Source organism: Erythrolamprus reginae, chromosome 2 (assembly GCF_031021105.1).
Source record: "Erythrolamprus reginae isolate rEryReg1 chromosome 2, rEryReg1.hap1, whole genome shotgun sequence".
Classification (NCBI taxonomy): Eukaryota; Metazoa; Chordata; class Lepidosauria; order Squamata; family Dipsadidae; genus Erythrolamprus; species Erythrolamprus reginae.
The window spans coordinates 28570693-28598391 of record NC_091951.1 but is presented as its reverse complement, the minus strand read 5'-3'; the positions used below and the strand labels follow the sequence as shown (position 1 = coordinate 28598391).

General features: G+C 43.5%; 3 protein-coding genes across 6 annotated transcripts in view; 2 read left to right on the top strand and 1 right to left on the bottom strand.

Annotated features, from left to right (window-relative positions):
- Positions 1 to 27699, bottom strand: part of LOC139163077 (zinc finger protein 850-like) — a 249510-nt gene that overhangs the window by 66008 nt on the left and 155803 nt on the right. The gene's annotated exons all lie outside the window — the stretch shown is intronic.
- On the top strand, positions 2210 to 14077 carry LOC139163041 (zinc finger protein 271-like). 4 transcript variants are annotated; one of them, XM_070743968.1, is made up of 3 exons: positions 2210 to 2329; positions 2933 to 3795; positions 12324 to 14077. In XM_070743968.1, the coding sequence occupies exons 2-3, from the start codon at positions 3235 to 3237 to the stop codon at positions 13902 to 13904; spliced, it is 2142 nt and encodes a 713-aa protein (XP_070600069.1). In that variant the 5' UTR covers positions 2210 to 2329; positions 2933 to 3234; the 3' UTR covers positions 13905 to 14077. The 4 variants fall into 4 exon arrangements, with proteins under 4 accessions (XP_070600069.1, XP_070600066.1, XP_070600067.1 ...); XM_070743965.1 differs by lacking the exons at positions 2210 to 2329; positions 2933 to 3795 and adding an exon at positions 8381 to 8539 and having other exon boundaries at positions 11890 to 14077; XM_070743966.1 differs by lacking the exons at positions 2210 to 2329; positions 2933 to 3795 and adding an exon at positions 8435 to 8539 and having other exon boundaries at positions 11893 to 14077.
- Positions 20121 to 26326, top strand: LOC139163066 (zinc finger protein 180-like). The gene is made up of 3 exons (XM_070744009.1): positions 20121 to 20221; positions 21658 to 21769; positions 23693 to 26326. The coding sequence occupies exon 3, from the start codon at positions 24149 to 24151 to the stop codon at positions 24938 to 24940; it is 792 nt and encodes a 263-aa protein (XP_070600110.1). The 5' UTR covers positions 20121 to 20221; positions 21658 to 21769; positions 23693 to 24148; the 3' UTR covers positions 24941 to 26326.

Below are 27699 nucleotides of genomic sequence, written 5' to 3'. Positions count from 1 at the left end.
CGGGCCTATACAATTTATGTATGGTATGTCTGGTTTAATAATGGGGTTTTAAAATTTTTTTTAAATTTATTAGATTTGTTGTGAATTGTTTTATTATATGTTGTGAGCCGCCCCAAATTTACGGAGAGGGGCGGCATACAAATCTAATAATTAATTAATTAATTAATAATATAAGGTTACACACAGGAGAGAAACCATTCAAAAACCCAGATTGTAGGAAGTGTTTCACACAAAATTCCTCTTTCACTGCACACAAGAAATTCCATATGAGGCAAACTTTGATGTGTGTAGAGGAATATTGAATTTTATTTTTCTTCTCCCTTTGGAAGCCCAGTTGAAAAATTAACCATTTAATTTCTTGCCTTAGTTGTTTATGTGAAACAGGTCTTAGTATCATACAAGAGGGGGCAGATCTGAGCGTCCTTTCTCTGGAATTGTGTGGTTGATTCCTTTCACAGTGTCGAGGGGAATTGCCATTCTGGGCCAGAGAAAAGGCGCTTAGATCTCTCTATTAGGTATGTTTGCCACCTTGAGTTATTTCTACATATAATAAACGTGGAATATAGATATGTATGTATGTTTATTTATTAAGAAATTGTGCATGGAAATCCAATGCAATGTGACTCTAGATGGCTTACAGTAATAAACCACATATAGCAAAATACAAAGCCTCCACATTTGGCATACTCCCACACCATTGCATTCCCTGCAAAAGAAGTTCCTGGCTAAGTTACAGTGATGATGTGGGAGCAGGATGCTGTAACAAAAGGAATCAGTAGGGTATCTGAAAACTATTTAGTTACCACCTGTAGAACGTTGAAAACCAAAAATTGTTTTACAGCCTGGCAAAAAGATGCAAACCATTTTCAGACATAGAAGAGTCGATAAAATTGCTAATTGAAAATGGAGTAGATTTGGGAATAGGATTGCATTCATGGTCAACTGCAGTGGAAATAGTTGATTTCCTTGGAAAAGAAATTAAAAGAGAAATGTTTACTAGCATTATTGAACATAATCTGAAAATATGTTTGATTATTGACAAAGCCTCAATGCTATCATGCAAACCAGTTGTGATAGATTTAATAAAAGTTGAAAATTCAGATCAGTGGTGAGGTCTAAAAATTTCCCCTACCAGTTGTGTGGGCATGGCTTCATGGTCATGTGACTGGGTAGGTATGGCTTGGTAATTATGTGGCAGGTGAGCTCAAAAACCAACTTTCACACATTGCACACAACACAAAGGCTACAAAACTGACTCACACACAATGCAGAAGCATCTGGACTTAACACAATGCCCCCTAAAACAAGCAGGAACGTTACAGAGCCACAAAGAGCTCCAAAATCAATTTTCACACTTCGCACACAAACACCACAAAAGCTACACAACTAATTCCTACACAACTGACTGACATACAATATTCAAAAGCAGTTGGACTTCACATAAACTAGCTCCTACAACAAGCAAGGACTCTCACAGAGTCTCAGTTGGGGGTAATAGGTAGTAAAAATGCTTTAAAGGTGTAAAAAAAAAGGTTTATTTGTGCTCTGTGGTAGTCGAATATGACTGAATATGGCACAGAAGAAACCAGAATCAATGAAAAAACAATGTAAATGCTTTAGGGCAGTGTTTCCCAACCTTGGCCACTTGAAGATATCTGGACTTCAACTCCCAGAATTCCCCAGCCAGCATTCGCTGGCTGGGGAATTCTGGGAGTTGAAGTCCAAATATCTTCAAGTGGCCAAGGTTGGGAAACACCGCTTTAGAGTACAAATAGAAGAAGGGTGTTTTTCAGCCTTATGTCACTAGACCAAAGCTTAAAGGTATAAAAAACCCTCATTCAACTCTGCTTTATCATTAAACCATCTTTCCAATTAGTGAGGAGGTGGAATATGACTGGATGGTATAGAGGAAACTACAGAATTAATGAACAAAAAATAGCAAATGCTTTGCAGCAGGGGTTTTCAACCTTTGTCACTGTAAGATTTGTGGACTTCAACTCCCAGAGTTCTGGAAGTCCACAAGTCTTAAAATGGCCAAGGTTGGAGACCCTTGCTTTAGAGTAGAAATAGAATGAGAGTGTTTTTCAGCCCTAGGCCACTAGATGGCGCTGTACAAATGAGCGACACTTGTGTCTAGAAAGCAGTGAATACAGTTACTGCAGGCTGGCATGGAACAGGTTGAAACGATAGAGTAGTGGATTGCTAGATCGGATGTGGAGGTGAGGAGGCGAAGGGCAGAGGAACTTCCACTTCCGGCTGAGCTACGGGCGGAGGATATCGTCGGCAGAGCCTCTTGTTGCGTTTTGAGGGTGAAGGCGGCAGTTTCAAGGTGAGTGGAGGGCAGGTCGAAGGAGAAACCGGGGCAAGTCGGGCCGTTTGGGTTCCTCCAACGGCCTAAAAGCAGAAGAAGCAACGAGGCTGGAACATGGCGGCGCCTGCTTCACATTCTTTCCCTCCCGAAATTGTATTCCTCTGGGGCTGCACGATTTAAAACTGCTGTAGCAAAACTGATAAGAGGTCTGAGTACTTTGAATTCTTTCTGAATTCACTCTATGTGTGATTTACTGATGCCGATAAGGAGAATTTTATGATTTGAGTTGATATTTGGAACTGTTAACCTTCTCAGTTTTTATTTTATTTAGTTAGTTTGTCTAACATCTACGAGGTAACAGATATAAATCTAAACATGAATACGAATACAGCAAATACGAATAAATGGGGACAGTAGACACACACTTGGGTTTAAGCATGCCCTTTATGAATATGCAAATATTCATGATTCAAACACGAATCATAATTAATGTTAGAGCTCAAACTAGAATATTGATGTTTGTTTTTTCATGATAACATATGAGATTTTTTTTCCTTTCGCGTGTCCAGAAGGCATTTTTAAAATAATAATGAAACTAACTCATTAATCTGAATCTTACAGACAAAAAGAAACCAAGAAGAATACTTTGGACAACCAACAACGATTAAAATGCATTAAAATCTAAAATAAATAAGTCAAAATTTTCCAATTCCTCCAAAAATATTTATCCTTCCTCAACTGTTGAGAGACAAAGGAGAAAATGATAAAACCCAAAGCTTTAAGCTACACCATCCCATGAAAAGCCATACAGATGTTTGGATTGCAGCAGAAGCTTTACTCTGAACAGATCTCTCGTGATTAGTGGAAGGACCCATACCGAAGGGAAGCACTACCAGTGCTCCCATTGTGATGAATGTTTTAACATGCACACCAATCTGGGTATGCACAAGAAGACTCACACAGGAGATAAATCATATGAGTGTCCAGATTGTGGGAAAAGTTTCAGTCAGAATTCTCACCTGGTGGAACATCAGATGACTCACACAGGAGAAAAACCATATGAGTGCCTGCATTGTGGGAAAAGTTTCAGTCGGAATTCCTTCCTTGTGGAACACCAAAGAACTCACACAGGAGAGAAACCATATGAGTGTACAGATTGTGGGAAAAGGTTCAGTCAGAATTCCCACCTAGTAAGACACCGCAGGACTCACACAGGAGAAAAACCATATGAATGTCCTGAATGTGGAAAAAGGTTCAGTCGGAATTTCAGCTTTGTGATACATTGGAGGACTCACACAGGGGAGAAACCATATGAGTGTCCAGATTGTGGGAAAGATTTCAGTATCAGGTCAAACCTTCTAAATCATGTAAGGTTACACACAGGAGAGAAACCATTCAAATGTCCTGATTGTAGGAAGTGTTTCACACAAAATTCCTCTCTCACGGCGCACAAGAAATTCCACATGAAGCAAAATTTGATGTGTGTAGAGGAATCTTGAATTTTGTTTTTCTTCTCTCTTTGGAAGCCCAGTTGAAGAATTAACCATTTAATTTCTTGCTTTAATTGTTTTAGTCAAATATGTCTTAGTATCAAACATGAGGGAGGAGATCTCAGTGTCCTTTCATTTTGCTATTGTTTCCTTTCACATTGTCGAGGGGAGTTGCCATTCTGGGCCAGAGCAAAAGTACTTAGATCTTTACAGGCATGTTTGCCACCTTGAGTTATTTCTACATATAATAAAGATGGGATATAGATATGTATGTATGTGCTTTTATTTTTTAAGAAAATCTCTCTGTTCCCCTCCTCTAGTTAGCTATTTCCATCCATTATTTGTGTCTTTCCTCACTATCTGCTCTAGCAATAGCATTTAGACTTGTATACTGCTTCATATTGTTTATAGCCCTAAGTCTTTTACAGAGTAAGAATATTGCCCCCAACGATTTGGGTCCTCATTTTAGTGACCTCAAAAGGATGGAAGGCTTAGTCAACCTTGAGCTTGGTGAGATTCGATATGTCAAACTGCTGGCAGCTGGTGATCAGCAGAAGTAGCCTGCAGTACTGTAACCAGTGTGCCACCGCAGCTCTTCAATGCTGTAATGTTAACTCCTCTGGAAATTAGGAAGGCTTCTCAAAGGAATTCTGTCTTTTAGTGAAATTTAGTCCCTGCAAAAATGATAGATCCCATCTAAATGTGTTTGGAAGCATTGTGGGTGGGCTTTTCAAGGTTTTTTTTTCCATATTTCATTCTATTAATGGGATTAAGCAGGCAGTCGTTTAAGGCTGGCTAATCTTGTGAAGATAAGTAGGGTCAGGCTTCCGTCTTCTAGCTTCTCTCATTTGCAAAGATAGTTTGGAAGCATTGTGGGTGTAGCTAGAGGTATAACAAGCAGGAAGAGGGAGATTGTGATCCCCTTCTATAGAGCGCTGGTGAGACCACATTTGGAATACTGTGTTCAGTTCTGGAGACCTCACCTACAAAAAGATATTGACAAAATTGAACGGGTCCAAAGACGGGCTACAAGAATGGTGGAAAGTCTTAAGTATAAAACGTATCAGGAAAGACTTAATGAACTCAATCTGTATAGTCTGGAGGACAGAAGGAAAAGGGGGGACATGATCAAAACATTTAAATATGTTAAAGGGTTAAATAAGGTTCAGGACGGAAGTGTTTTTAATAGGAAAGTGAACACAAGAACAAGGGGACACAATCTGAAGTTAGTTGGGGGAAAGATCAAAGGCAACATGAGAAAATATTATTTTACTGAAAGAGTAGTAGATCCTTGGAACAAACTTCCAGGAGATGTGGTGGGTAAATCCACAGTAACTGAATTTAAACATGCCTGGGATAAACATATATCCATTGTAAGATAAAATACAGGAAATAGTATTAGGGCAGACTAGATGGACCATGAGGTCTTTTTCTGCCGTCAGACTTCTATGTTTCTATAGTTTTTGGGGGGGGGGGGTTATCCTGCATCCCCAAGACAAAGAACTGGCTGGAATAATCTTCAGTGATCCACAAAGGAGGTGTGCTTTCTTGTTGCTTGACGGCACATTTTGTTCCCCCCATGGATTCTTTCCCTTGGTTTAGTTCCTGCAAAAGAAGTCCCTGCCTCCATTGCAGTGATGATGTGGATGTCCCTACCAGACCCCAAAGGACAGACTAGGGGTAGGTTGTCCTGGGGAAAAGTTATGGATGTAGTGGCTAAGAGTGGAAAATGGCACTTCATTAAAAACAAATCTTAAAAGCATCAGGTAGAGAGACTGAGCCTTTTTTGAGCCTTATGTCACTAGGTAGAGCTTTATAATAACATGCGTGCCTAGAAAATTGCCAATTTAATAGCAGCACCAGTGGTGACTGAAATCCGACATCCAACTGGAAGGAGAGCAGCTGAGGATAAAAGAGAAAAAATAGAATATTGCTAGAATGGATGTTATTATTATTATTTATTAGATTTGTATGCCGCCCCTCTCCGCAGACTCGGGGCGGCTCACAACAATAATACGAACAATATATCACAAATCTAATATTAAAAAGTCTCTAAAACCCCTTATTTAAAAAACACACAAACATACCATGCATAAATTATATAGGCCTGGGGGAGATGTCTCAATTCTGGATGTTGAAGAGAAGAGCAGAGGAACTTCCTCTTTCAGTTTACCCACAGGATGATGGAGGGGTGAAGGGTGTCAGTTGTGCTCCTCCCAGAGCCAAAGCAGCTGCTGGAAGGTGAGTGGGGGCAGATCAGAGGAGAATCCGGGAGCAAGTAGGGCTGTTTAGTTTGCTCCATGATGTAAAAGCAGAGAAGCAAATAGGCTGAATGTTGTCGACTGCCAGTGTATTATTATTATTATTATTTATTATTATTTATTAGATTTGTATGCCGCCCCTCTCCGTAGACTTCGGGCAGTTTACAGCAATGATAAAAACAATGTATAACAAATGTAATATTTAAAAACTCTAAAAAAACCCTTATTTAAAAAGCAAAACATACGCACAAATATACCATGCATAAACTATATAGGCCTGAGGGAGATGTCTCAATTCCCCCAGGCCTGACGGCAGAGGTGGGTTTTGAGGAGTTTGCGAAAGGCAAGGAGGGTGGGGGCAATTCTAATCTCCGGGGGGAGTTGGCTCCAGAGGGTCGGGGCCGCCACAGAGAAGGCTCTTCCCCTGGGTCCCGCCAGACGACATTGTTTAGTCGACGGGACCCGGAGAAGGCCAACTCTGTGGGACCTAACTGGTCGCTGGGATTCGTGCGGCAGAAGGTGGTCCCAGAGATATTCTGGTCCGATGCCATGAAGGGCTTTATAGGTCATAACCAACACTTTGAATTGTGACCAGAAACTGATCGGCAACCAATGCAGACTGCGGAAGGCCGCACTGAGCAATTCTGCTTTTCAGCAGGAGTTAGATTCCACAATAAAACAGACAGGAAGATTAGATCTACCTCCTATCTAGATGGGGTTCACAGATAATGCCAGTGGGCCCGTCCCAATTGCTCCCGTCCCATTTTCCAGTTAATCGGATGTAGCCAACAACCATTTAGGGTCACACAGAAAGAACAACTTCATGCACTTGGCTAAATCTACGAACCCACATAGGGTCAACGTAAGGCCAACTCTGTGGGACCTAACTGGTCGCTGGGATTCGTGCGGCAGAAGGCGGTCCCAGGGATATTCTGGTCCGATATTCTCTCTGTTGCCAAATGTTTTTAAAATTATGCTGCATGATTTTAAAATAATGCCTGTAAATTTCTGCTGGGAAATCTGCTGCAAGAGTAAAATTTAAAGGCCTTGACAATAAAACATAAAGAATGGTTGGTGAACGTAGGTATGATCAGTCTAGAGAAAAGAAGGTCTAGGGATGACATGACAGCAGAATTCCAGTATGTGAGGGGCTGCCTCAAACTTGATTTCCAAAACACTAAACAAAAGACGAGAAACAATGGATAGAAACTAATGAAGCTGAGAACCTAGAAACAAGAAGAAACCGTTACTTTTTACCTATTTTACTTTTATTTTTTACTTTTACTTATGCTTATACAAAGTACTATCCTATACCTGTTTGACAAACAAACAAACAAATACATAAATAAATAAATAAATAAATAGCTAGCTAGCCTCCACAATGGGCAGACCAGGTGAGGAAAACTTTCAGAAACTTCACTTCCAAACTTGACTGCAGAAAATATGACTTCAGCAGCAGAGTGATCATTGCCTGGAACTCACTACCTGGCTGTGTTGTTCTCCTAACCCCAAAATATTCAATCTTAAATTATCTACTGTTGACCTCTCCCCTTTTCTAAGAGGTCTGTAAGGGGCATGCATAAGTGCACTACAGCAGTGTTTCCCAACCTTGGCAAATTGAAGATATTTGGACTTCAACTCCCAGAATTCCCCAGCCAGCAAATGCTGGCTGGGGAATTCTGGGAGTTGAAGTCCAAATATCTTCAATTTACCAAGGTTGGGAAACACTGCACTACAGTATTGTGCCTACCCTCCCTGTCCTTCTGTCCTATTATCCTTTCTAATTACAGTACTTCTTTATATGTTAATACAAACTATAATTCTATACTCTACTTGTTTGACAAATATAATAAATAAAATAAAAATAGAAAGTGGTCTGCGAGCGGGGTGGGGGTGAGATGGGGAAGGGATTTTTCTGCCGGTCCTCCTTTCTTTGGGGATGAGCTATGCGAGAAGAAAGCAAATGCATTGGTCTCGCTGCAGATCTATCTACACACCGGCGTAAAGCCAATTGGTGAGCTACTGCTTCGGCAGGCAGCAGCTCCGTGGCAGCCCGGCACATCCCTGCGGACGTCCCTGCCGCGGGACAGACAAATGGGAGGGAGATCGCCCCCTTCTTCCTTTGCGCTCCAAAAATTGACCCACACCATGGGTAGGCAAAGCTGGCTCTACTATGACATAGGGACTTCAACTCCCAGAATTCCTGAGCTACCATGATAGGCTCAGGAATTCTGGGAATTGAAGTCCACAAGGAGCAGTTCGATGGAGGAAGAGGAAGTAGTGGCATTGCTAGTCTACTTGGGGGGGGGGGGGGAGTAGAGGCGGAGATGGAACGAGTTGAAACGATAGAGGATTGGATTGCTAGAGAGGATTTTTGAGAAGGGCGAGGAACTTCCTCTTCCGGCTTGCCCACGGGAGGAGGAAGGTGTTGGCGGAGGTTCTTGTGCCGTTTGAAGGGTCGAAGCGGCTCCCGGGAGGTGAGTGGAGGGAAGGTCGGGGGGAGAAGCCCGGAGCAAGTCGGGCCCTTTGGGATTCCTCCACGGGGTAGATGCAGGGGAAGCAACGAGGATGAATCGTGGTGGCTGCTGCAGCATATACAGTACATGTACTTTCTCTTCCCAAATTTTATGCCGCATGATTTAAAAATCTGTGATTTTCTGCTGGGGGATTCGGGACATTTTAAAAGTCTCCACCCCCCTTCATATTTCTATCTCTATTGGTCTTCGCGTAACACTTCATTCCTTGTGATGTTATTGACAAGCTGCTTTCCTGGCAAGCGAGGACTTTCATGGGCAAAACAGATTATTTAAACCAGTGTTTCCCAACCTTGGCAACTTGAAGATATCTGGACTTCAACTCCCAGAATTCCCCAGCCAGCGTTCGCTGGCTGGGGAATTCTGGGAGTTGAAGTCCAAATATCTTCAGGTTGCCAAGGTTGGGAATCACTGATTTAAATCTTGCCTAGGATTCGGGCACCTTCTCGTCTATTTGTGTCCCCCACCTTTCTAAAATTAGATCAAACAAATTGAGTGGATCCACTTCTGAAGCATTTTGAAGACTGAACTACAAATAGTTTTTGTGCATAGATAAACCTATAGGTGTGAACTTACGTATGCATATACCTACCGTGTTTCCCCGATAGTAAGGCAGTGTCTTACTTTTTTTTAACCCCCAAAAGCCCCCCTATGTCTTACTATGGGGGTATGTCTTACATTGAAAAAAAAATTGAAAGGGTCCTTTTAGCGGCGCAGCAGCGAGGAGGCGAAGATTGGGGTTTCCCCTTTGCGTGGGCGGCGGGGAAGACCCAGGGAAGGGATAGCGGCGGTGGTTTGGATTAAGCGATCGTAATTCCCCAAAAGGATGAACTCCAGCATCGGAAGGCCGATGAACCGATGGCTACGAAATTAAGGCTTTTCTTTGAGAGAGAGAGAGAGAGTGGGGGATAGTCGTCGTCGGAGCGCTAAAGACCAGGGCAGAGAAAGCGCGAGCTGCATGCGGGAGAAGCGGAGGAGGAATCAGGCTAGCCGAATGGGAATCCCTCCCCTGCCCTCCCTCGCTCCATTCCCCGCCAGCAATTCCTCCGCAAACCCACCTCTACATCCTCGCTCTGCAAGTGCCGAGACAGGCGGACCACATTGCAAAGGGCTGCCTCTCCTGCCGCCGCTGCTATTGCTAATGCCCGGGGCTGTAAGCAAAACCCGGAATGGACTCACACAGAACAGGCTCCCATTCGGCTTGCCTGATTCCTCCTCCGCTTCTCCCGCATGCAGCTCGCGCTTTCTCTGCCCTGGTCTTTAGCGCTCCGACGACGACTATCCCCCACTCTCTCTCTCTCTCTCAAAGAAAAGCCTTAATTTCATAGCCATCGGTTCATTGGCCTTCCGAGGCTGGAGTTCGTCCTTTTGGGGGATTACGATCGCTTAATCCAAACCACCGCCGCTATCCCCCCCTCGCGCGATTCCTTGCACCTTCTTCCCAATGTTATATCTGCGGTTCAGCCTCCTTCCCCGTCGAGAAAGCGTGTGCAGCGGGGAAGACCCAGGGCTCCCCCCCCCCCCGCAATACCCCCGTGTTTCCCCGAAAGTAAGGCATATGTCTTACTTTCGGGGTATGGCTTATATTAGCCAACCCCCCTGAAACCCCCCATATGTCTTACAATCGGGGGGGTCTTACTATCGGGGAAACACGGTATATCTGCATAAATCTCAGTATTATCAGGTACAGTGGCACCACTACTTAAGAATGCCTCTACTTAAGAACTTTTCCAGATAAGAAACCTGGTGTTCAAGATTTGTTTGCCTCTTCTCAAGAACCATTTTCTATTTAAGAACCCGAGCCCCATATATATTTGTTTGTTTTCGTAGATTTCCACGGGTACAGGTATGACGGTCTTGGCATATTCGGATTTCTTCCCGTGTAGGATTTGGAAATTTCTGGCGACGTTTCGATGAGGTCCCACTCGTCATCTTCAGGCTGGTGCTTCTGTCCTTGTTCTAGGGCGAACACAGCGAGACCTAAGCTGCCTTCCCTCTATAAATACTGGTGGCTGGGTGTGGTTTGATGGTTCAGCAATTGCCTGCTGTGTAGAAACTTCCTGGTGAGTCAGTGGGGTAACACCTGGGGTCGTTGATGTAACTGAGGTATGCTGATTAGTTAATCATTGTGGATTAGGGGTGATATCCTGTGTAGTTGGAGCTTGCAGGCTACTTAGTTGTTTTGCAATGTGTGTTCTGAGTCTGGTTTCAGTTTGTATGGCTGGGATACGTTTGTAAATGAGGGCTGGTTTCCAGATGTCTGGTAGGCGGGAGGTATCATCACGCTTGTTCATATTTTGGGAAAAATAGAAAAACATCCCCAAAATATGAACAAGCATGATATCACCCCTAATCAACAATCATTAACTAATCAGCATACCTCAGTTAAATCAACGACCCCAGGTGTTACCCCACTGACTCACCAGGAAGTTTCTACACAGCAGGCAATTGCTGAGCCATCAAACCACACCCAGCCACCAGTATTTAATACAGGGAAGGCAGCTCAGGTCTTGCTGTGTTTGCCCTAGAACAAGGACAGAAGCACCAGCCTGAAGATGACGAGTGGAACCTTGTTGAAATGTCGCCAGAAATTTCCAAATTCTACACGGGAAGAAACCTGAATATGCCAAGACTGTCATATAATGATATAATCATTATATACTCATATAATCATACAACCCTTAATTTTCAAATTCAGCAAAAAAAAATGTGATATATATATATATACACACTATTATAAATAATAGTGTATAATAATAATAATTATGTGTATAATAATAGTGTATAATAATAACTATGTATACTTACAAATCAAGAATTTACTAATTGCATAAATGTGCTTAGCAACAGTTTGCTTAAATGCGTGAATCAATTGAAATACTTGACCAATAGCATTCTTTTATTTTTCTTCCCCCTTTCTCTCCCCCCCCCTCTTTTCCCTTTTCTTTTATCTTTTTTTCCCTCTTTTTCCTTTTTACTGTGTATAAATTTAGTCCAGGCTTATGTGATAAGACAACTATGTAACTAAATAAAAACAAGCCATTTTAAATATACTTAATTGATGTAAAATATATAAGGAAGCGAGAATGGTAAACTATTGAAAGATAAGCCTAAAAATCTCAACCAATGTCAAACATGTTTGTTAATTTTGTTTATTAAATAAGTTTATTTTAAATTTTTTTAAAAAAATAGAAAACAAAATGCGAAGAAGCATTAAAAAGCAAACAAACAAACCATCAATCAGAATCTTTTCCACTTCTTCAGAAAGTGCTAAAACTCTTCTCTTTCCTCAGCAGATGAAGGGAGACAAAGAGAATAACAGAAACAGGATTTTCAAGTGGAAAAAATAGTTCTTCAGGAACTGAAGAAAATATTGCAAGAAAAGGTAAAAAGATATAATTACGAAATTCAGAAAAAGTGAGACATAGAAAAGATCCCTTGTACAACCAAAGGCATTAATGAAAGCTGTTGTGGAAGAGTGTCTTGAATCAAAGCACCACCAGATAAAGGATCAGAAGTATCCCCCAGTCCCCTGAATCCAAGAATATGTGTTGGAAAAACCCCAAAGACTGCCTATTTTGGGGGGAAACACAGAGAGCAGATCTCAGTTAATTTATGCACAGAAGCCTCCATCCCATGAAAACCCTAACAAACGCTTAGATACCGAAAAGTTTTACTCAGAATAGGACTCCAATGACACATGGAAAAGCCGATGCAGGAGGATCAGTTCTACCAGTGCTCCCAATGTGGCAAAAGATTTAGCAAGCAAACAAATCTGGTAAGACACAAGAGGAGTCACACAGGTGAAAAACCGTATGAGTGTCTGCAGTGTGGAAAAAGTTTCATTCAAAATTCCCTCCTTTTGCGACATCACAGGACTCATACAGGAGAGAAACCATATAAGTGCCCGGATTGTGGGAAAAGTTTCACCCAGAGTTTTGACATGGTGTTGCACCAGAGGATTCACATGCCAGAGAAACCGTATGAGTGTTCAGATTGCGGGAAAAGGTTCAATTGCAATTCTGACCTGGTGAAACATCAAATGACTCACACAGGAGAGAAACCATATAAATGCCATTGTGGGAAAAGTTTCAGTCAGAATTCCTACCTGGTAAATCACCAGAGGACCCACACAGGGGAGAAACCATATAAATGTCATGATTGTGGAAGAACTTTCACTTGGAATTCCTACCTCGTAAAACACCAGAAGACTCACACGGGAGAGAAACCATATAAATGTCACTGTGGGAAAAGTTTCAGTCAGAATACCTACCTGGTGAAACACCAGTGGACTCACATGGGAGAGAAACCGTATAAATGTCATGATTGTGGGAGAAGTTTCACTTGGAATTCCTACCTGGTAAAACACCAGAAGACTCACACAGGAGAGAAACCATATATATGTCATTGTGGGAAAAGTTTCACTCAGAATTCTTACCTGGTGAAACACCAGCGGACCCACACAGGGGAGAAACCATATAAATGTCATGTTTGTGGGAAGCATTTCACTTCGAATTTCAACCTGTTGACCCACCAGAGAATTCACACAGGAGAGAAACCATATATATGTTATTGTGGGAAAAGTTTCAATCAGAATGTCTACCTGGTGAAACACCAGTGGACTCACACGGGAGAGAAACCGTATGAGTGTTCAAATTGTGGCAAAGGTTTCTGTTGCAATTCTGACCTGGTGATGCACCAAAGGATTCACACGGGTGAAAAACCATATAAGTGTCATTGTGGGAAAGGTTTCATTTGCAATTCTGACCTGGTGAAACACCAGAGGACTCACACGGGAGAGAAACCGTATGAGTGTCCAGAGTGTGGGAAAGATTTCTCTTGGAAATCTGACCTGGTGAAACACCAGAGGATTCACACAGGGGAGAAACCATATGAGTGTTCAGACTGTGGGAAAGGTTTCAAGACTAATTCTGATCTGGTGATACACCAAAGGGTTCACACAGGTGAAAAACCATATCAATGTCCAGATTGTGGCAAAGGTTTCAGTTGTAATTCTGACCTGGTGAAACACCAGAGGACTCACACAGGAGAGAAGCCGTATGCTTGTTCAGAGTATGGGAAAGGTTTCTCTTGGAAATCTGATCTGGGGAAACACCAGAGGACTCACACGGGAGAGAAACCGTATGTGTGTCTTGAATGTGGGAAAAGTTTTAGTTTGAATTCCAGTTTGGTGATACACCGGAGGACTCACACAGGAGAGAAACCATTTGAATGTCCGGATTGTGGGAAAGATTTCCGTTATAGGGCTAGCCTTATAAATCATGTAAGGCTACACATAGGGGAGTAACCATTCAAATAGCTAGATTGCAGACAGTGTTTCACACAAAATTCTTCCCTTTTCGCACAGAAGACATTTCACATGAGGCAACATTTGATGTGTGTAGAGGAATGTTGAATTTCATTTGTTGTTTCTCACGGAAAACCCAGCTGAACAATTAAATATTTAATTGCTTGCATGATTCTCTTTAGTGAAACTTGTCTTAATATCAAACATGAAGGAGATGAGATGATGAGATGAGATGAATGGGACTTTAGCAGCAGACACTATACCAAGGATGTCAAACTTACCGTATTTTTCGGAATATAAGATGCACCTTAGTTTTTTGGGAGGAAAACAGGGAAAAGAATCTGCTTACTAGGTATTCATCTGGCTAACGTCCTTAGTCTGGTCAGCTTCAGCACATTATTTTATCCCCTGATTAAGGGCTTAAATTTTTTTTATTCGGAGAGAGTAACAAGCGACAAGCTTTCAAGCCAGTAAGGACTGAGAACATCATTAGCACCTGGAAAGAAACAGTCTGAGCAGGTAGAGCAATGGAAAAAACCCTGCAAAGACTTAGGGCTTAGAAAACATTCTTCTTTGCAGACAGTAACAGTGAAAGAGCTTGCAAGCCGGTAAGAGCTGGGAACATTAATAACATCTGGTTAGGACTGGAAAGAAACATCTGGAGCAAGGAAAGCAATGAAGAAAACCCTACAAAGGCAGGGTTTGGAAAACATTCTTGTTTGCAGAGAGTAACAATGAAAGAGCTTGCAAGCTGGTAAGAGCTGGGAACATCTTTAGCACCTGGTTAGGGCTGGAAAGAAACTTACTCAGAGCACGTTAGAGCAATGAAAACCCCTGCAAAGACTTAGGGCTTGGAGAACATTCTTCGCAGATCGTTAGCAGCTAGTTAGGGCAGAAGGGGGAAAAAAGCTACATTTCAGAGTACAGTGATACCTCGTCTTACAAATCCCTCGTCATACAAACTTTTCTAGATACAAATCCGGGATTTAAGATTTTTTCGCCTCTTCTTACAAACTATTTTCACCATACAAATCCACCGCCACCACTTGGATGCTCCACCTCCGGACTTCCGTTGCCAGCGAAGTGCCCGTTTTTGTGCTGCTGGGATTCCCCTGAGGCTCCCCTCCATGGGAAACCCCACCTCCGGACTTCCGTGTTTTTGTGATGCTGCAGGGGAATCCCAGCAGCGCAAAAACAGGCGCTTCGCTGGCAATGAAAGTCCAGGGGTGGGGTTTCCCAGAGAGGGGAGCCTCAGTGAAATCGCAGCATCGCAAAAACACAAGAGGTCCGGAGGTGGGGTTTCAGTGTTTTGGCGATGCTGCAATTTCACTGATGCTCCCTTCGCTGGGAAACTCCACCTCCGGACTTCCGTTGCCAGCGAAGCGCTCGTTTTTGCGATGCTGGGATTCCTCTGCAGCATCGCAAAAACACAGAAGTCCGGAGGTGGGGTTTCCCATGGAGGGGAGCCTCAGGGAATCCCAGCAGCGCAAAAATGGGCGCTTTGGCTGGCAAAAGTGGTGAATTTGGGGCTTGCACGCATTAATCGCTTTTCCATTGATTCCTATGGGAGACATTGTTTCGTCTTACAAACTTTTCACCTTAAGAACCTCGTCCCGGAACCAATTAAGTTTGTAAGACAAGGTATCACTGTATAAGAAATACCCAAATTATCAGCTTTTTTTAGGGAGGAAAAAGGTGCATCTTATACACCGAAAAATATGGTAGATTTCTTCAACAGATTAGCATTGTAGTTCTCCGAGGGGCAGGGAGCAGGGGGGATATGGGGCGGACTGATGCAGAAGACCCTATATCATTTCTGACAAGTGGCAATCAAGTCTTTTCCTGAAAGCCTCCAGTGTTGTATACTTAGCTAGAGCTTCCATTCAGAAGAGACTGGGGATAAAAGCCTGCAAATACACAGGGAAGTAGGTTTCATACAGAAGGTCTGCAACAAAAAATACTGACTTCCTAGCTCCTATCCAATAGCAATGTTTAAGGGAGGAGGCTAGGAGCGTGCCAGTCCTAGCTGACTTTTAGAATAGATGCAAAAATAATAAAGGTGGGGTAATCATGTCGGGTACCATGTTGGCTCTGGTTAGAATGCGGTATTGCCAGCTGACTCTGCCCACAGCCTGGAATTCGATCGTGATGCGGCTCGAGATTGACTCAGGTTTTCATCTTTCTGAGATTAGAAAATGAGGACCCAGATTACTGGGGACAATGTGCTGGCACCAAGCTGAGAATTGTGTAAAACACATGGGCTGGTATGACATCAAATTGCACTAGTAAAGGAATGAATCCAGTGCAGCTCGCACCACAAAGATGGGCTAATTAAGGGCCTCTATTATTGTGTGCGCTGCTAAGGGGTGAAAATCAGCAGGCTTGGACAGGTTCTATAAAACCACCCCATTCTCTGATCCTTGGGTTCATACACACACAGCAAGCATGAGAAGGAGGTGAGAAAAAGCCAGGTTGAACGCTAGAAGACTTGGCCAAACTTTTCTGTCAGTTCTGTGGGTGTGGCTTGACGGGTGTGTTCCCACCAAGCGACACACAACGGGGAAAAAATTGACTGTCACCCCTAGCACTGCTGTGTTCTGCACCTGTTATGAAGTTTCTCGGCAGTCCAGTGCAGTGACCTAAACAAGTGGTGACCAAGTGATGAGTGACCCATGTGCAAGGCCTCCCTGGTCCAGGAAAGGGCACCAGATTTATCTGTTTGGGGGGGCCTCTAGCTAAGATATTGTGCAATTCATAAAAACCCCAAATCCCACTCCCAGATGGCCCCATCCAGTAATGGGCAGCCAAATTTTTCACTGCCACACTGTGGGTGTGGCTTAAGGGTCATGTGACTGGAGAGAAGTGGCTTGGCCATGTGATCAGGTGGGAGTGGCTTGAACGATCACCATCGTTCAAGTGAACTGTTTGGTCCTCGACTTACAATCTTACCAGTGTCGTTCGCTGGGGTGACAATTTGCTTCATGTTACCCGTGCTCTCTTTCTTGGGTCAACCCCCCACCTCAGGTTGGGTAGCTAGGCGAACAGGTGCTGTCAGAAGCATAAATGCTGCCAGCGCCGGTTCCACCCACACCTTCTGCTTGCACCTCAGGCTGGAGTTGGCCATGTGAGGCTGGAGGGGAGCCAGGCAGGAGAGAGGGAAGCTCATCCGAGGCCAGAAAGGAGGAAAGAAGAAAAAAGCAAGGAGCGCAGACACAGCAGCAGCAGGGGGGGGGGGAAAGGAGAGCCAAACCGAGACCAGTAATCTAGGAAGTGACGGCCGCCGATCAGCTGGAGCTGCACATGCATCTTGATTTCCACCGGTGGAACTGTGTTCCACCCCATCCTGCCTGCTGCCCACCCTGGCCCCGTCCTGCCCACCCCAGGAGTCCCCACGCAAACCATTTTGGATGCAGGTAAATGCAGGGCATACACAGAGGCTCGAAGAAGGCAATAAACGGGCCTACAGGACATTTGGGAAGGCTAGAAGGGGTCTGCTACTTGGGGAGGAGGTTTTTGCCCTTCCAGAGGCTCAAGGAAAGTCTCCAGAGCCTAGAGAGGGCAAAAACGCCCCCTACCCATGGTGCAAGAGGCCGAATAGGCCATGCCCAACACGGCCACGGCCAACCAGCAACTGGGCAGAGAATCCCTTGCTAAAATGTTTGAAGCCACTTCTGAGTCTGAACATTTTGTGCTTAATTCCCATTCCTGCTTCGTGATGGATTTTTTGTATGCCTCTAGTTGAGGTGATTGCCCTGAGTTTTGCCTTCTGATGCCTTGAGGTATCGAAAGCCGCCATCCATTTCAGGACCTTTTGTCTTTCTTATCCTGTGGGTTATTTTATTTATTTATTTATTTATTTATGTATGTATGTATGTATGTATGTATTTATTTATTTATTTATTTATTTATGTATTTATTTACTTACTTACTTACTTACTTACTTACTTACTTACTTACTTACTTACTTACTTACTTACTTACTTACTTACTTACTTACTTACTTATTTATTAGATTTGTATGCCGCCCCTCTCCAAAGACCCAGAGTGGCTCATAACAACAAAACACAGTACAAATCCAATGATTAAAAACAATTTAAAACCCTTAATATAAAAACAGTCATACATCCCAGACAAACCATACATAAAATGGAAACGGCCCGGGGGAATCAATTTCCCCATGCCTGATGGCAGAGATGGGTTTTAAGGAGTTTGCGAAAGGCAAGGAGGGTGGGTGCAGTCCTAATCTCCGGGGGGGGGGGGAGATGATTCCAGAGGGTCGGGGCCGCCACAGAGAAGGCTCTTCCCCTCTGTCCCGCCAGACGACATTGTTTCGTTGACGGGACCCGGAGAAGGCCGACTCTGTGGGACTTAATCGGTCGCTGGGATTCGTGCGGCAGAAGGCGGTCCCGGAGATATTCTGGTCCGATGCCATGAAGGGCTTTATAGGTCATAACCAACACTTTGAATTGTGACCAGAAACTGATTGGCAACCAATGCAGACTGCGGAAGGCCGCACTGAGCAATTCCGCTTTTCATCAGGAGTTAGATTCCACAATAAAACAGACAGGAAGATTACATCTACCTCCTATCTAGATGGGGTTCACAGATAATGCCAGTGGGCCCGTCCCAATTGCTCCCGTTCCATTTTCTGGTTATTCAGATGTAGCCGACAGCCATTTAGGGTCACACAGAAAGAACAACTTCATGCACTTGGCTAAACCTACGAACCCACATAGGGTCAACCCCAGGGGTGGGCTGCTACCTGGGGCGGGACACAGTTGGGTAGCAAAAATGGAGCTCCACCCAATTTACACTGAAAGATGTTGAAATAAAATGCAGGGCGTCCTGTATAAGCCACGCCCACAGTGTGGTGGTAAAAAATTTGGTGGCCCTTCACTGGTCAACCTATACACTATTGGCAGAAGCAGACTTTGAGTTATTATTTTGCAAACCCACTCACCCCCACCAGACAAAAACATGGCTGGAGCAAAAGTGAGGTGCACTTTCTCGTTGGCTGTTTGCATCTCATTTTGCCACTACTTTTGTTTGTTTGTTTGTTTGTTTGTTTATTTGATTAGATTAGATTAGATTAGATTAGATTTATTGGATTTATATGCCGCCCCCCTCCGTAGACTCGGGGCGACTCACAACAATGGTAAAAAACAATACATAGTAACAAATCTAATATTTAGCAATCTAAATTACAGTTTTAGGTTAAAAAATCCAAAAGAAACCCCAACATATAAAAAACAAGCACACAGTCGAATCATACACAGAAACTACATGGGCAAGGGGGAGATGTTTCAATTCCCCCATGCCTGACAGCAGAGGTGGGTTTTAAGGAGTTTACGAAAGGCAAGGAGGGTGGGGGCAATCCTAATCTCTGGGGGGAGCTGGTTCCAGAGGGTCGGAGCCACCACAGAGAAGGCTCTTCCCCTGGGTCCCGCCAGACAACATTGTTTAGTCGACGGGACCCGGAGAAGGCCAACTCTGTGGGACCTAACCGGTCGATGGGATTCGTGCGGCAGAAGGCGGTCCCGGAGATATTCTGGCCCGATGCCATGAAGGGCTTTATAAGTCATAACCAACACTTTGAATTTACACATTAGATTTGTATGCCGCCCTGCTCCGTAGACTCGGGGCGGCTAACAATAATAAAACATATAACAAATCTAATATTTAAAATAACTAATTTCTAATTTCCTTTGGTTTTGTTTTATTTATTTTATTGTATTGTATTTGTCAAACAAGTATAGAGTTATAGTTTGTATCAACATAACAAAGTATAAAGAAGTGATAAAAAGGATAATAGGCCAGAAGGACAGGGACGGTAGGGACAATAGTGCACTTATGCAGTTATAGTTATATATAGTTATACGTCTTATAGTTGCAGCAAGAGAGACAGCGGGACCTAAATGAAAAGGTTTAAGATAGATTACCACGGACGGAAGCTATTCGTGTGCTCAGTGGGGCTCGAATAGGACTTGATGGCACAGAAGGAATCGAAAACGTTTTGCAAACACTTTAGAAATAGAACGAGCATGTTTGTCAGCCTTATTTCACTAGATGGCACGCTGTCAACGAGCTGTGTTCGTGCTTAAAACAGCGGTGAATACAATAGAGTAGCAGCATTGCTAGTCTACCGGAGGGGTAGAAGATAGATGGAACATGTTGAAACGATAGAGGATTGGATTGCTAGAGGTGACATGGAGGAAAGGAGGCGAAGGGCAGAGGAACTTCCGGATAACCCACGGGAGGATGCTGACATCGGCGGAGCCTCTTGTGCTGTTTGAAGAAGTCGAAGCGGCTTCTTGGAGGTGAGGTGAGGGCAAGTCGGAGGAGAAGCCGGGAGGAAGTCGAGCCCTTCGGGTTCCTTCATCGCTGGGAAGCAACGAAAGGACAAGCTTGAAACTTGTCCTATAGTCTCTCCTATATCTCGCATTTCTTCTCTACTATATCCTCTATAATCTTCATTGTGTATTATTGTATATTGGACAAAATAAATAAAAATGTTGTCTTTTACTGCGCAAACTTTCTCTTCCCAAACCTTTTTATCCTTTTGCTGCATGATTTTAAATTGCTGCCTGTGATTTTCTGCTGGGAGATTTTAAAACTCTTTATTTCATATATTTTTAAAAAAAAATAATTTAAATTTCTTCCGAGACTTCTGATAAGAGCCAAGTGGCAATAGTTCCTAATCTTTGTTTCATGTATGTTGTTTCTTTTATGTATGATGATGTTTTGTCTTGTCTTGGAAAAAAAAGATAATATTTTTATGTTCGTCACCCTTCATTCTCTGTGAGGTTGTTGATGTTGTTTTCTCAATCCATAAATTTATAGGTGTGTATTCATATGTATGCGTATAAATTTATTTGTTTGTTTGTTTGATTGATTTTTATGCTGCCCTTTTCCTTAGACTCAAGGTGACTTAAACCATGTTAGCAATACATTTTTTAACAGAGCCAGCATATTACCCCCACAATCCGGGTCCTCATTTTACCACCTCGGAATGATGGAAGGCTGAGTCAACCTTGAGCTGGTTATGAGATTTGAACCGCTGACCTACAGATCTACAGTCAGCTTCAGTAGCCTGCAGAATGTAGCAGGTTGACTCTACCTGCTGCGCCACCCCGGCTCTATATTAGGTCCAGGAGGGAAGTGTTTTTAATAGGAAAGTGAACACAAGAACAAGGGGACACAATTTGAAGTTAGTTGGGGGAAAGATCAAAAGCAACATGAGAAAATATTATTTTACTGAAAGAGTAGTAGATACTTGGAACAAACTTCCAGCAGACGTTGTTGATAAATCCACAGTAACTGAATTTGAACATGCCTGGGGTAAACATATATCCATCCTAACATAAAATACAGGAAATAGTATAAGGGCAAACTAGATGGACCATGAGGTCTTTTTCTGCCGTCAGTCTTCTATGTTTCTATGTTTCTATTATGATATCTTTGTATACCACCAATATGTTCTTGACAAAACAAATAAAATAATAAAATAAAAGTATATCTGTAGAAGTCTCAGCATTTCCATTTATGATGATAGTAATTTGTGATCTGCCCAAGCCAACAAGAGAATTCCATGATTTGAAATATGAGTTGATATTTGAACTTGGATTTTGCTACTCTTCTATGTGCCTAATAAGTCATGATGAATATTAAAGATCAAACGAGCATTTTGATATGTTTGCTTTTTCATAGTAATATATGGATGCTTTATTTTTTTCTTTTTCTCCCGGTTCTGCAGCCTATTTTTTAAACAACAATGAAACCAGTCCATTAATAGGAATCAAACAGACAAAGTGGATGCCAACAAGAGCTCTCTGGACAACCGAGAATGAGAAGCATTATTGTTAATGGTGAGTATTCGGAGCAGAGCCTGGTTACAAGCGGTGTGCCACAAGGGTCTGTTCTGGGTTCTATTCTTTTTAATATGTTTGTGAGTGACATAGGGGAAGATTTGGTAGGATTGATATTCCTGGAGGCGTCTGTAATATGACAAACGATTTAGCTTTGCTAGATAAGTGGTCAAAGCAGTGGAAACTGCAGTTTAATGTTTTCAAATGTAAAATAATGCACTTGGGGAAAAGGAATCCTCAATCTGAGTATTGTATTGGCAGTTCTGTGTTAGCAAAAACTTCAGAAGAGAAGGATTTAGGGGTAGTGATAGCTTGAGGTATAACAAGCAGGAAGAGGGAGATTGTGATCCCGCTGTATAGAGCGCTGGTGAGACCACATTTGGAATACAGTGATCCCCCGTTTATTGCGTCCCCAACCATTGCGAACAGGGTACTTCGCTATTTTTCAACCCGGAAGTCAAAAATACCATCTACGCATGCGTGCCGGGCACGCATGCGTAGATGGCAGCGGCTTCCCTGGGTCTTCCCCCTCTTGCTGGCGTCAGCGAGGAGTTTCCCCACCGCCCACGCAAACTCCTCGCTGCCGCCCGCCCTTCGCCCGCCCACGCCGTTCATTCTCGCCGCTTTTGAGCTAAATCCGGGAGCGAATTCGCTTCCGGACTCAGCTCAAAACCGCCGATAGCAAGCGGCAAGGAACGGCTTGTCTCGGCACTTTTGAGCTGTCAGCTCGAAAGCGCCGAGACAAGCCGGTCCTTGCCGCTTGGTATCGCCGGTTTTGAGCTGAGTCCGGAAGCGAATTCGCTTCCGGACTCAGCTCAAAACCGCCGATACCAAGCGGCAAGGAACGGCTTGTCTCGGCGCTTTCGAGCTGACAGCTCGAAAGCACCGAGACAAGCCGTTCCTTGCCGCTTGGTATCGCCGGTTTTGAGCTGAGTCCGGAAGCGAATTCGCTTCCGGACTCAGCTCAAAACCGCCGATACCAAGCGGCAAGGAACGGCTGACAGCTCGAAAGCGCCGAGACAAGCCGTTCCTTGCCGCTTGCTATCGGCGGTTTTGAGCTGAGTCCGGAAGCGAATTCGCTTCCGGACTCAGCTCAAAACCGGCGATACCAAGCGCCCCCCGGACCCCCAACCCGGGTTTGGGGGGCTGCTAGGAAGCCCTCCATGCCGGCGGCAAACAGCCGCCCCGCCCCCAATCTTCGGCTCCTCGCTAGCGCTGTGGGAGTAAAAACACCGTCTGCACATGCGCAGACGGTGTTTTTACTTCCGCATCGCTACTTCGCGAAAACCCGCTCGTTGCGGGGGCTCCTGGAACGGAACCCTCACAACGAGCGGGGGATCACTGTACTGTGTTCAGTTCTGGAGACCTCACCTACAAAAAGATATTGATAAAATTGAACAGGTCCAAAGATGGGCTACAAGAATGGTGGCAAAAATGATAAGCATAAAACTTATCAGGGAAGACTTAATGAACTCAATCTATATAGTCTGGAGGACAGAAGGGAAAGGGGGGACATGATCAAAACATTTAAATGTGTTAAAGGTTTAAATAAGGTTCAGGAGGGAAGTGTTTTTTAATAGGAAAGTGAACACAAGAACAAGGGGTCCCAATCTGAGGTTAGTTGGGGGAAAGATCAGAAGCAACGTGAGAAAATATTATTTTACTGAAAGAGTAGTAGATGCTTGGAACAAACTTCCAGCAGACGTGGTTGGTAAATTCACAGTAACTGAATTTAAACATGCCTGGGATAAACATATATCCATCCTAAGATAAAATACAGGAAATAGTATAAGGGCCATGAGGTCTTTTTCTGCCGCCAATCTTCTATGTTTCTAAGCAGCATTAAAATGCAAAATAAACCACCAGTCAAAATCTTTTCCACTTCCTTCTAAAACTGTTAAAACCATTCTCATTCCTCTGCAGGTGAAGGGAGACAAACAAAGGAGAAAACAACAGAACAGAGTTTTCAGGTGGAAAAAATAGATCATGTGGAACTGAAGAAAATATTGCGCGAAAAAGTGAAAAGAATTACCAAATCCAGAAATATATATATATAGATCTATCCTAGTCTCCCTTAATTTTCAAATTCAGCTTAAACATGTGACATATATACACACACACACACACACACACACACACACACATATGAAAGCCGTTGAGGAAGGAAAGAGTTTCTTGAATCAAAGCGTCCATCACATGAGGGATTAGAAATATTTTTGGCCTCTTCATGAATCCAAGAATATCAGTGTTGGAAAAAGCTCACCAACTGCCTGTTGTAGGTCACAGCTAATTATGCACAAGAGGATCTATCCCTCAAAAACCCTTTTAAATGTTTGGAGTGTGGCAAAAGCTTTACCCAGAATAGGACTCCTGTGATTCATGGAAGGGACAATGCAGGAGGAGCACCCCCACCAGTGTTCCCAATGTGGCAAAATATTTAGCAGGCACACCAGTCTGGTGACACACAGGAGGACTCACACTGCACAAAAACGCTTTGAATGTCTTGATTGTGCGAAAAGCTTCACTCGGAATTCTGACCTGGTGAGACACCAGAGAACTCACACGGGAGAGAAGCCGTATGTGTGTTTATATTGTGGGAAAAGTTTCAGTCAGAATTCCAACCTGGTGATACACCAGAGAACCCACACAGGAGAGAAACCACATCAGTTTCCAGATTGTATAGAAGATTACAATTGTGATCCAGTGACACACGAAAGGATTCACACAGGTGAAAAACAATATGAGTGTCTGCAGTGTGGGAAAAGTTTCATTCAAAATTCCAACCTTGTGCGACATCAGAGGACTCACACAGGAGAGAAACCATTTAAGTGTGAAGATTGTGGGAAAGATTTCAGTTGGAATTCTTTTCTCATTGAACACCAAAAGATTCACACAGGGGAGAAACCATATGAGTGTCCAGTTTGTGGGAAAGCTTTCTCTCGGAAATCTAGCATGATGAAGCACCAGAGATCTCACATGGGAGAGAAACCATATGAGTGTCTGATTTGTAGGAAAGGTTTCAGTTGGAATTCTCTCCTGGTGGAACATCAGAGGACTCACACAGGAGAGAAACCATTTGAATGTCCTGACTGTGGGAAATATTTCTCTCGCAAATCTGAGCTGGTGAGACACCAGAGGACACACCCAGAAGAGGAACCATATGAGTATTAAGATTGTGGAAAAGGTTTCAAGTGTAATTCTGATCTGGTGATACACCAAAAGATTCACACAGGCGAAAAACCATATCCATGTCTGCATGTGGGAAATGTTTCACTCAAAATGCCTTTCTTGTACGACACCAGAGGACTCACAGGTGAGAAGCCAAGTGTCCAGACTGTGGGAAAAGTTTCAGAATTCCGACCTGGTGATACACTAGAGGGGACACACACAAGAGAAACCATATGGGAAAGATTTCAGTTGCAATTCTGATTTGGTGAAACATCAGAGGACTCACACTAGAGAGTGTTCTGTCTGGGTCACTCCGGAAGCTATGACCAACCCAAAAAGATAAGCCAGACACACCGGTTGAATCCAAACACAGTTTTATAGTGGTAAAGAGAAAAGAAGCCAACAGAAAATGTCCTTACAAGTCAGGAAAGCACTGGAACTCCAAATAGATACACGAAGGCAATTGTCCATACATAAACACAGGATCCTCAATGCCAAACGAGGCTGTTGCTAACATATACCAATCTCCCACGGGTCTTCAAGACTGCTGGGCCACAAGCCAGGAACAAAAACGCTGAGAGAAACGGCAGACAACAGCAACTCCACTTTGATAACACTCCACACTGCCGAAAGAGTTTGCCTGCCTTATAAACCCTTCCCAACCCCCTGGTGTTCCTCATTCAACGCTGATAATATTTATTCAGTTGATTCCTCCTTTGATCTATGCGTCTCTGTCACATACTAATGATAGCTTGTGCTTCATCATCCAATGACTCCAGAGAATCCAAGCTACGTGCTTGAGAGAACCCCTCCCCAGGGCTCCCAGGCCTTTCTTCCTCGTCACTTTCCTGACTGTAATCTCCCTTGTCTGACTGCCAAGAACTCTCCTCTTCGCTCTCATCCTCCCCCGGGCATGGAGCCAGCAGAGACGCAGCTGGTCTTTCATCTGACTCAGACTGAACCACAACAGAGAGAAACCATATAAATGCCATTGTGGGAAAATTTTCAGTCAGAATTCCAACCTGGTGATGCACCAGAAAACTCACACAGGAGAAAAACCATATCAGTGCTCAGATTGTGGGAAAAGGTTCAGTCAGAATTCCGATTTGGCGAAACACTGGAGGGCTCTCACAGGAGAAATACCGTATGAATGTCCTAATTGTGGGAGAGATTTCAGTACTAGTTCTAGTCTTAATCATGTAAGGTTACACATAGGGGGAGTAGCCATTCAAATACTTAGATTGCAGGCAATGTTATACCCAATTTTCCTCCCTCATCATGCTCAAGAAATTCCACAAGAAATTTTGATGTGTGTAGAGGAATCTTTAATTTGGTTTCTTGACTTTCATTGATAACCCAACTGAACAATTAAACATTTAATTACTTGTATGGTTTTTTTAAAATGAAATTTGTCTTAGTGTAAAACATGAGGAGAGAGAAGTTATTAATACAAAAAAGAATTATGAGAATAAAACAATAAGAAGAATTGAATAGAATGAATAGGAATATAAAATAGAATAGACTTTGTATGTCATCTAATTCAACTCCTTATTCAGTAGACCTGTACCTGTGATAGTGAACTATGGCATGTGTGCCAAAGATGACACATATAGCCATATCTGATGGCATGTGGGGTATTGCCCTATGCCAGCTCCAGCACGCATGTTCGTGCTGGCCAGCTGATGTTTGACCTTTCACAGGGCAGGGAATGTTAGAGTTATTTTTAATTTGTGTTGGAAACGTGGCGGATATCTGGCACAAGGCAGTTTCTTCAATAAAGACACGACAGAAGTGTCTTCTAGTTCCTTCCTCAAGGCTCTTTTACTTCTTTAGCAGTTTCAAAATGTAACTCTTGCCATTAATTATTATTATTATTATTATTATTATTTTATTTATTGGATTTGTATGCCGCCCCTCTCCGCAGACTCGGGGCTGCTAACAACAGCAGTAAAACAGTACAACAAAATCCAATACTAAAAAACAGTTAAAAACCCATTATATAAAAAACAATCATACATACAAACATACCATACATAAAATTGTGAAGGCCTAGGGGGACAGTGTATCTTAGTTCCCCCATGCCTGGCGGCAGAGGTGGGTTTTAAGAAGCTTACGAAAGGCAAGGAAGGTGGGGGCAATTCTAATCTCTGGGGGGAGTTGGTTCCAGAGGGTCGGGGCCGCCACAGAGAAGGCTCTTCCTCAGGGTCCCGCCAAGCGACATTGTTTGGTTGATGGGACCCGGAGAAGACCCAATATGTGGGACCTAACTGGTCACGGATTCGTGCGGCAGAAGGTGGTCCCTGAGATATTCTGGCCCGGTGCCATGAAGGGCTTTATAGGTCATAATCAACACTTTGAATTGTGACCAGAAACTGATCGGCAACCAATGCAGACTGCGGAGTGTTGGAGTAACATGGGCATATTTGGGAAAGCCCATGATTGCTCTCGCAGCTGCATTCTGCACGATCTGAAGTTTCCGAACACTTTTCAAAGGTAGCCCCATGTAGAGAGCGTTACAGTAGTCGAGCCTCGAAGTGATGAGGGCATGAGTGACTGTGATTAGTGACTCCCGGTCCAAATAGGGTCGCAACTGGTACACCAGGCGAACCTGGGCGAACGCCCCCCTCGCCAGAGCTGAAAGGTGTTTCTCTAATGTGAGCTGTGGATCGAAGAGGACACCCAAGTTGCGAACCCTCTCTGAGGGGTCAATGATTCTCCCCCCAGGGTAATGGACGGATAGATGGAATTGTCCTTGGGAGGCA